The 10,624-nt window shown below is 41.6% G+C and overlaps 1 protein-coding gene across 1 annotated transcript in view; it reads left to right on the forward strand.

The window, feature by feature from the left end:
- LOC119349510 (ubiquitin-conjugating enzyme E2 36-like) overlaps positions 1 to 3,140 on the forward strand; it is a 3,717-nt gene extending 577 nt beyond the window's left edge. The window contains exons 2-8 of the mRNA XM_037617550.1: positions 70 to 97; positions 197 to 283; positions 1,314 to 1,372; positions 2,203 to 2,244; positions 2,319 to 2,392; positions 2,567 to 2,664; positions 2,803 to 3,140. Coding sequence (XP_037473447.1) covers positions 70 to 97; positions 197 to 283; positions 1,314 to 1,372; positions 2,203 to 2,244; positions 2,319 to 2,392; positions 2,567 to 2,664; positions 2,803 to 2,840 — 426 coding nt within the window. The 3' untranslated portion in view covers positions 2,841 to 3,140. The remainder of the gene's footprint in view (positions 1 to 69; positions 98 to 196; positions 284 to 1,313; positions 1,373 to 2,202; positions 2,245 to 2,318; positions 2,393 to 2,566; positions 2,665 to 2,802) is intronic.
- Positions 3,141 to 10,624: the final 7,484 nt, after the last annotated feature.

Genomic DNA, 10,624 nt, shown 5'->3' on the forward strand with positions numbered 1-10,624 from the left:
CCGTTTCGCTTCTAAAATCCGTCCGCGCCGCGCGCCTAACCCTTTCCGAATTTGGATCTGCGCCTGCAGGAGACGCAGCGGCTGCTCAGCGAGCCAGGTTTTTCCTCCTTCTCGCACACAGAGAATTCCGGCCGATTTCGGCGCCTCCCCGGTGTTTGTCGTTCTGATTCGTGTGTGTGTGTGTCGATCCGTGCAGCGCCCGGGATCAGCGCCTCGCCGTCGGAGGAGAACATGCGCTACTTCAATGTCATGGTCCTTGGCCCCGCGCAGTCGCCCTACGAAGGCAAGATACATACATATGCCTTTTTTTTTTCTCCATATAAGATATCGTTTGTTTCCCCTGCTGAAATGGTGCGCCTGCCAGTATTACGTGCGTTCTATATCCTGTAATGTCATGGGGGTGTGTACACGGATGCGTAGTGTTGGTGTCCTTCCTTGGCTGCAATTTTTGTTTCTCTATTCTGATTACCTGTATTATGTAGTATCTCTTTGTGGCCTTTCTATGTGCTATATTCTGCTTGTAAAAGTTTCTGCAGATGTGTTGTAAAACAGCATGGATGCTAATGCCACCAGTGAAATTTCTGCTTGTCTGAGTACTGAACAGCTTATAGCAGTAGTGTCGCCATCATGTGCTGGTTCAATTCCATTTTGTTTTGGTCGTGGTTGCCATGCTTCTAGTGTCCTTGTAAGAAAAGTTTACATATCCGTTGTAAGAAAGGTTACACATCCATATTGAGCTTGCACTTTGTTGGTCATACGCCAAAGTAGCTTTACATATCCATTGGGGTTGTAGAAGGTTGGCACATAGGACTGCATGAACCTGCTTTCTATCTGTACTACAAGTTATGCCACGTAGGAAGACCGCCCTTTGCATTTACACCTGCTATGAGTGTACTCATGATATGTATGACAAGTTTTGACTCCTTCATGCTAGATCTATGACATTCACATATTAATCTATTAGCCCATGAAAATTGACCATATTGGTATTATAAATGTTGCGTGTAACTAATAAATGGCAGAAATAACACCTTGTTTTCTATTGTTGGATGGTTGGAGAGAACCATTTGTCACTTTACTGCTTAAGCTTATGATGTGCTCTAATTTTAATGGCCTCACTTTTATGGCAAGCCACAAGTTTTCTAAAGCTTAGCTGTGGCAAAATTAGCCTTGAAAGTTCTTACTTCACTTGTCTTGCCACTTGGTATGTCATATCTGATTATGTTAGACATTTTTATTGCGGCAAACATTCTTTTTCTTATTCGTCTATATCCGGTCTCCTGATTTTGTTTCTTCTGCCATGTCTTGAACAGGTGGAGTCTTCAAGCTTGAACTTTTCTTACCCGAGGAATATCCGATGGCTGCTCCTAAAGTAAACTTTTATTTATTCAGTATAAGTTAGTTTTTGTTTAAAGAGCTATTAGTGGAAACTTATAGTACCGTGATGGATGTGCTTGTCTTGGTAAAGTCCTTGATGTAAGTTTCGGTTTGTTTCCTAGTTGTTGTTGCGAATCATTATGTTCAAAATCTATCATGGTGATCTTGGCAAAGTTTGTATGAACTAAAATTCTAGAATGGGGATGGGCTGCCATCTCCTCCTTTGCCTGGTCTCTTTCGTACAATTATACCTGTGGCTAACTGAACTAGCAGATTGTTTCTGTTGCGGTAAAGAAGTATCCTGATAGTTATTCCAACAACCATGAAGTTGGAATGTAACATCACTATGTGAATCTTCCTGCTATGTTTCAACCTTGTTTCATTCATGTATATTACATCTTTTGGGTGGTGCCATTGTTTGTTCTTGACATGTTCTATTCTTTGACTTGCACACCATCATGGTGACCAGGAATACAGCGATAGTCAAGTAGCATGCTGCTAATTATTGTACTATCCATACTAGTAAATTTGTCTTTCTATTCACTTCGTTCATCCTCTGTACAGAGTTCAACACTTTACTTATTTGGCAGTGTTATATGGAACTCTCTGTACATGTGAACCGTAATATAATGAGCAACATCTCAGAATGTTAATTGTTGCTATCATGCTGAGAATCTAGTTCTGGTTTGCCAACTACTCCCTCCGTCGCATAATATAAGACGTTATTACATCCAATATACTCAGGTGTAATAACGTCTTATATTTGTTGTCACTGGTGTGTGAGGCTTTCTGATGGACATCATTCTTTGGTTGTTTCTGATGCAGGTTAGGTTTCTCACAAAAATATACCATCCCAACATTGACAAGGTATGCAACTGATATTATTAGCGGAACATCATTTTGAATAAGAGCGTCTCATTTCTGATGGATGTAAACTGCAGCTTGGTAGAATATGCCTCGACATCCTAAAGGACAAGTGGAGTCCAGCTCTTCAGATACGCACTGTTCTTTTGAGGTAAGCACTGCTGACTTCCATTGCACCTTTGCCAAATAGTTTTGTTCGTTGACGTATCATGCATTCATGGTAAATATCATACTATCATATTTCCAGAGGGATGTTCCTGGTATTTCTATTGTCGACGATATTAGTGTACTACTTCACTGCCACTTGACAATATTTCGTCTGCAGCATTCAGGCACTGCTGAGCGCCCCAAACCCAGATGATCCTCTCTCAGAAAACGTCGCAAAACACTGGAAATCCAATGAAGCTGAAGCTGTTGAGACAGGTACGAGGAGACGCTGTCAACAAAGCTACACGCTGAAACTGTGTTTTATGCTCCACTATCCATTTTCTGGATGACATGCCGTTTTCCTCCATTTCTGATTTTCGTGATATCTTAACATATCATTTCTGCACTTTGCAGCGAAGGAATGGACTCGTATGTATGCCAGTGGCGCATGACAAGCTAACGCTGTTATGGATGTAATAACACCGTGTCATAGTTGGGCCTAATCGTAAACCATTTGCTTGATAAAAACACACTTGAAATGATTTGCGATGGACGAATGTATCCAGAGCGGCATCATTTCTAGTTGGTGGTTGTATTTGTGGTGCGTGTTCTGGCACGCTTCATAACTTGCTGCTTATAGAACACGCTTTGTTTCTCGTTCATCTTCAATTGTTTCTCCAATTAAAAGTATCTGTTGTGATCCGAGTATGTAAGCTCTCCAAATGATAATAGTGGCTCTCTGTTTGTATTTCTCCCCTAAACACCTCTGATGATTTGGTTTTCTTTTGGATTTTTTTAGTAATGTTCATTTTTTTTTCAATCTCCAGTTGCTTTGGTTACTTCTTTTTCCTTTTTCGTGAGTTGAACTGCACATACTTATGATTTTCCAAATCAAATGGTTAATGTATGAATCTCGATGAGTAAGATTGGTTCTGAGTGATGTAAGGTGGGGAGTGCTGTCACTGTTATACTTTTTGCATTGTTCTTATGAAGATTGTAGATTAAACCCAGGTAAGACACCATATGCGAAAAAAAAAGCATTTCTATTGCAAACAATATTATTTTTCTAGGATCTTGATAGGTGTCACATGTGTGGCACAAACACATGACAGTTCTGAACAGTTTTTTTTCTGGGTTTCATTTTTCTTTTCGGATGACAACTTTAGTTGTAAAAACCGTCAGGGTTGTATTGTTTTGTGCCACACGTGTGGCACTTATCATTTGGGTTTTGCTAAGTATGGAGCAACCATTTAGAGTTTCTTCAAGGTAGTATATTTTCATTCCTATTTACTTAAACAATTTTGTACAAAGGTCAGGCCTGAGCTAGGCCTTTAAATGAAAAATAGCTATAAAGGAGTGAAAATTACTAAAATATATTAGTTCATGCTTCAAATGGGCTTTATTCTTCATTGATACTAGAAGAACCCATTTGAACTCTTCTTCCTATGTGAGGCTCACTGCGTAGAAAACAATGGCGGTAGCGAGCTGGCCCGGCACAATTTAGTTACAGCTTCTACAGGAATTGGTTTTGGGAACCTTTTTCGGTCCTGTTTTTCCTTTTATTTTCTCTGTAGTTTCTATATTTTTATATTGTGGTTATTATAAAAAATTGCAAAATCCAAAATATCTTTAAAATTTTAAAAATGTTCCTAAGTTTCAGAAAATGTTTGTATTTTATCAATAGATATTCATAAATTTAAAATAAGTCTGGTTTTCTTAGAACATTCAATTTTTTAAAAAACTATTTGACTTCATACTAAAATGTTCAGATTGTTTTTAAAAATAATCACAATAGGTTTAAATAGTGTTCATAGTTTTAGAAAATGTTTTTAAGTATTCCACAATTTTTGAAAGAAAATGAAAAACGAAAAAATTCAGAGAAAAATAGGAAAACAACTTGCTATAGTATCTTCACTATACGGGCCAGCCTAGTCGGTCGCACCCTGTTTGATTGTGTTTTGAATCAGAATGATCGAATCCTTTCAACGATGGTTACATGTCCCCTTTTATATCTCCCGAAGAGACACGACGATCCCTCGAGGAGGCGTCGGTTCCAGGAGATCGAAGGGAGGCGTCGGTTGCGGGACAAACCGCAACGACGGTTTGGGCAAGGGGAGATTTTCCCCTAATTACAGAATTATTTTTAACACCCCCCTAATCTACGCTTGACCATGTAGATCATCTTCACGATTGTCCGGGAAGCTCTATCACCTCAAAAGATTCTCCTTCAAAAGTTCTTCATAAAATCTTTAATGAGGTCCTAAAAAATATACTCACAAAGAAAGATAGCATAATATGATGTCATTAAAATGAGGATATCTCAAGAAGAGACTCCCCCTGACACCTGCAAGTCCCTAAGTCTTCGCATACCAATTCCATGAACACATTTTTGGAATGTAGAATTTGGTAGAGACTTGGTAAATAAATCAGCAAGGTTGTCGCATGATTTGACTTGCAGAATGCTTATTTCCCCGCTTTTCTGAAGATTATGGGGAAAGAACCATTTAGGAGAAATATGCTTGGTGATATTACTCTTGATGTATCCTGTTTGCATCTGCGCAACACAAGCTGCATTATCTTCATAGATAATGGTAGGTGATTTTATCGAACCCATTCCACATGACTGTTGTATGTGGTTTATCATTCTGCGAAGCCATACACATTCGCATGTTGCTTCAAATAATGAAATTATTTCAGAATGATTGGTAGATGTTGCCACCAGAGTCTGTTTCGAAGACTTCCATGATATAGCAGTACCACCATGTAGGAACACAAAGCCGGTCTGAGATCTGGCGTTATGGGGATCAGACAAATAGCCGGCATCTGCATACCCAAATACATCAGAGTCCTGATTGTTCTGGAACTGGAAAAATAGGCCAAGATCCTTTGTGCCTTGGAGATATCGAAAGATATTCTTCACTCCAGACCAATGACGTTTGGTGGGAGCTGCGCTATGTCTAGCAAGTAGATTCACTGCAAATGCAATATCAGGTCTTGTGCAATTTGCAAGATACATAAGCGCTCCAACAGCACTAAGGTATGGAACTTCAGGTCCCAACACCTCTTCTCCATCATCCCTTGGTCTGAACGGATCTTTCTCTACGTCTAGAGATCGAACCACTATGGGAGTTTTAGATGGATAGGATTTGTCCATATTGAATTTCTCCAATATTTTCTGGATATAGGCAGATTGGTGTACCATGATTCCTGAAGGAAGATGCTCAAGTTGAATACCTAAGCAAAAATTGGTTTTACCCAAATCCTTCATCTCAAATTCCATCTTTAGGTGATTGCGTGCTTCATTAATGTCTGGTGTGCTGCCGATGATGTTGAGATCATCAGCATACACAGAAATGATGCAAAATCCTATAGAGGACTTCTTGATGAAAACACATGGGCAATCAACACTATTGGAGTAACCTTTCTAAAGAAGGAACTCACTGAGTCGGTTGTACCACATCCTTCCCAACTGCCTTAAGCCATATAATGACTTATTCAGCTTTACACAATACATGTTGCGTTTTGCATTTTTATTCGGGACAGGGATTCCATCAGGAACCTTCATATATATGTCCGAATCTAGTGACCCATAAAGGTATGCGGTCACGACGTCATCAACTGCATAGATAGACGATTTTGCACTGCCAAGGATATAAGATATCGGAAAGTGGTTGCACTCATTACTGGAGAATATGTTTCAGTGAAATCAATGCCGGGTTTCTGCGTGAAACCTTGTGCTACGAGCCTTGCTTTATATCTCACCACCTCATTGTTCTCATTCCGTTTCTGGAGAAAAACCCATTTGAATCCCACAGGGAAAACACTGGGAGGTGTAGGTATTGCTTCAGTGAATATCTTTCTTTTGTTAAGCGAGGCAATTTCTGCTTGGATTGCATCCTTCCATTTAGGCCAGTCGGAGCGCTTTTGGCACTCAACGATAGACCTTGGATCATGATCAGTGAGAAGAGTATCTGCAATCTTGTCAGCAAAATATATGTCGACAGTCGTAGTCTTACGGTCAAATAATTCTCCAGAATCAACATAGTTGATGGAAATTTCCTGCACCCCTAATGACTCTTCGTGATTTCCCAATACAATCGAGTCTGGGTGTTCCGATGTCCCAGTCAGTTTGTGCACACTGGAACTGGGTTGTAGAGGTTGCCCTTCCACTGGGTGTATACTACCCATCAGGTGTTTGTCAATGTTGAGTTGACCTGCATTTACTGACTCCGAGGTTTTTCTCCTCGATTTCCTTTGCTGCTTGCTAGAAGCATGCTCCAGTTCAAAGACCGTACTACTCCCCCTCTTTTTAGGAATAGGGAGTTGAGTGGTTTTTGTTGGTACCTCCACTCTTTCCGGTGCGTTTCTGGTCGGGTTTAAGGATTTTGTAACACCTTTCAAATCAGTAAACGAATCTGGCAGATTATTTGCAAGATGTTGCAAATTAATGATCTTCCGAACTTGAAGTTCGGTGTCTTGGGTACGTGGATCAGAGGATGAAATGGAATGAGCATTCCAATCAATTTCCGGGCATTCTTTCTGGTACTTGAAATCTCCCCCTAATGCCGGAAAATGTTCCTCATTAAATATGCAATCAGCGTGACGGGCTGTGAACAGATCCCCAGTCAGGGGTTCCAGGTACTTGATAATCGACGGCGATTTGTACCCCACATAGATCCCCAACTTCCTGTGTGGTCCCATAGATGTCCGCTGTGGTGGTGAGATCGGGATGTATGCAGCACATCCGAACTTACGCAGATGGGAAATGCTTGGAGGATTTCCACGTACCAATTCCAGAGGGGAAGAACTGTGATATGCAGTTGGCCTCAATTGTATCAAGTCAGCAGCGTGTAAAATAGCGTGACCCCAACAAGAGGTTGGCAAATTGCAATTCGTCAACAAAGGTCTTGCAATGAGTTTGATCCTCTTAATCAATGCTTCAGCCAAACCATTTTGTGTATGGACATATGGAACAGAGTGCTGAACTTCAATCCCCAAAGCCATGCAATAATCATTGAAAGCACGTGAGGAGAATTCTGCAGCATTGTCCATTCGAATTGACTTAATTCGACTTTCAGGATAATGGTCTTGCAACTTAATGACTTGCCTCATTATCTTGGCAAATGCATGGTTTCGTGTGGATAGAAGACACACATGTGACCATCGTGTAGATGCGTCAATCAGAATCATGAAATACCGGAAAGGTCCAGATAATGGCTGAATGGGACCACAAATGTCTCCTTGAATACGTTCAAGGAACTGAAGTGGTTCAGCTTGTATTTTGAGGTGTGAGGGCCTCAAAATTAGCTTTCACGTGGCACAAGATGTGCACACAAAATCAGAAGATTGAGGAAATTTTGACTCAAGCAAATTATGACCAATGGAATTGCTAGTAATTTTCCTCATCATCCCTATTCCAGGATGGCCTAGGCGATCATGCCAGGTTTGGAATGCGTTAACATTCTGAAAAATTACTTTGTATGCAACATGTTCCACGGGTTTGATGTACGTATAGTACAAACCAGACGATAGAGAAGGAATTTTCTCATGTACCTTTTTGCCATATCCGTCATCTTTAGTAAAGAGTAGGTACTCCTCTTTGTTGTCTTCATGGGTTTCAATATGAAAACCATTTTTACGGATATCTCGATAACTGATCAGGGTACGTGCAGAATCGGGATATAGTAAAGCATCCTCAATTGTCACATATGTACCACTTGGGAGGGTGAATATGGCACGTCCAGTACCAACAATCACAGTATCGCGTCCAGCGATAGTTAGAATATCTCCATTTGTCTTTTTCAGAGTTTGGAAATATTTCATCTCCCTCAGTATGGAGTTTGTGGCACCACTGTCCACAAGGCATAATTCCTCTTCCATCGGATTTCCCCCGTAGAAAACTATATAAAACAAAAGAATTTTCAATAAGAAAAACTCATAGTAATATATAGAATACAATCTTTATTATATCAAATGTGCTGATACAATACAATATAAAGACAACAATAAACTTATGTTCTTATTACAATCATCACAAATGGACATAATTAAGTAGATCACTAAGGAGATTGAGGGACTAGTCGAAGTCGCCAAACACGTTGTTTGCAGTGTACTCAATCAACGTGTTCTCCATTTCAGCAGTAGCCTCAGGCAGATACGGAACCACGGCGTTGCTTGATCCAGGAGGAACATCGTGCGAACCACCAGCTCCTTTTGCGCTATCCGGATGAAGGTTGAAGTTGGCTTCAAACCTTTTCCCTTGAGGTGCTTTGCGTCCCTGTGATTGCTGGTACAGCATAACCAGATGCTTGGGCATTGTGCACTTTTTAGTAGAATGCGTGTGGCATCCATACTTGTTGCAAAGCTTAGATTTATCAAACCTGGGCTTTGAAGTGCCTTTTCCCTTGCCTGGGTATCTAGATCTCCTGTTCCCATTACGCTTTCGCTTATGCTCGAAATTGGTTTGTTTACCCCGAAAGGTACCATTAAACTTTTGTCTATTTGCAACATTCAGATGGACTTCAGGTAAAGGTTGTGCCCCAACTGGGCGCTGAGAGCCATTCTTAGCGAGTAGCTCATCATGCTTTTTAGCCTGAAGTAACATGTGAATGAGCTCGGAATAGACAGTGTAGTTACGAGCACGGTATTGCTGTTGGAGGATCCTATCTGAAGGGAGCATAGTAGACAAAGTTTTCTCTATCTTCTCCCCCTCAGTAGGTTCCTTCTCACAAAAGCGCAGTTTGGAACATATCTTATGAACAACATGATTGTACTCACCAATGGATTTGAAATCCTGAAGGCGAAGATGAGTCCAATCATGAAGTGCTTCTGGCAGGACTATTGCCTTCTGCTGTTCATACCTCGTTTTGAGGGCCAGAAACAGAGTACTAGGAGATTCCTCCCGTAAATACTCAGACTTGAGATCTGGATGAATATGGTGCCTTATGATGAATAAGGCAGCATAATTCTGCTATTCTATCAGCGGCGTGGCCCCATCCGGGAGAGGAGTCTCTGGGGGTTGTATTGCACGCGCTATCCCACGGGACGCAAGACTGATCTTGATGTCCATAGCCCATGTAGGGTAATTGTGGCCATTGAGGGCAAGCTCCTCAAACTCTTTGGCAGTCATCTTTGCCTACATGATGAACCAGAGATAATGAATTTATGGGTGGTAAATTAAAACCATCATGGTTCTGTAATAAGAACGCAAAAATTTGATGCTCAAGTGTAAAACTTGAAAAATTCTCAACCTCAATTGTGTGAACATAACACTTTGAAGATCACTTAGATCTCACAGTATTAGGCTATATCGCCATTACCTTGTGTATGCTACAATTCAGATATAAGGAATACACGTTGGAGGTAATCGTTTGTCGAGAATGACAAAACGTAGACCTCACAGTAAGAGAGGATAGTCTGCAAATGAGCAGTAGATCACAACTCATTACCTTGTGATTCCAAATAAGATGAGGGAGAAACATTCAAAAATTCGCAAGTTTGATATGCGAGAGAAGATCTCAATCGCAAAGACATGTTCGATAAAAGTGAGATGTGGTAAACACATGGAACATGTCATTCTTCCCAGATGAAATCCGGTACTTTATTTATATTATCAATCCATTACATAATATAAACACACTAATAATTACACAAGTCCTAGTCAGATTTAATCTAGAACTGGACTAGTATGTAAGTAGCAGTCAAACTAGGTACTAAACAGTACTAAACAGAGTCTAAAACTGCACCATATACAATAATTAGTACTAGACTAATAAAAACAGAGAAAAAAACTTGAAGACCACCGCCGATCGAGGCCAGCCCGTAGCCACCCACACCACATAAGGCGAGAGGTGGGGCGGTTACGGATAAGGCCCGACCCGCACACCATGCTCGATCCCCCCCCTCACCACTTGCGCTCGCTAGGAGCAGGGAGACCAGTCGCCGGTGATTGGGGCGAGCGCCGACACCTCCCCTCGCATCTACAGGTGTCAGCGACGCGACACCGACGAGGTCTCTTCATCTGAAGAGGAGACGACGACGGTGGAGGCCTGGCGCAGTGGAGTAGCGGTGAAGCCGAGGTTCGCCGGAGCCCATGAGCCTGGACGATGTCCGGGGCGGCGGTCGAGGGCTGCGACGGCTCGCCCGAAGAGGCGGCCGAAGCGCCGCTCCGCGCGGTTGCTCGAGCCCGCGGCTGTCTCCTGTTGAGACATGCCAGCGGCGGCGGCGGCGCCCTCCA

Source organism: Triticum dicoccoides, chromosome 1B (assembly GCF_002162155.2).
Source record: "Triticum dicoccoides isolate Atlit2015 ecotype Zavitan chromosome 1B, WEW_v2.0, whole genome shotgun sequence".
Lineage (NCBI taxonomy): Eukaryota > Viridiplantae > Streptophyta > Magnoliopsida > Poales > Poaceae > Triticum > Triticum dicoccoides.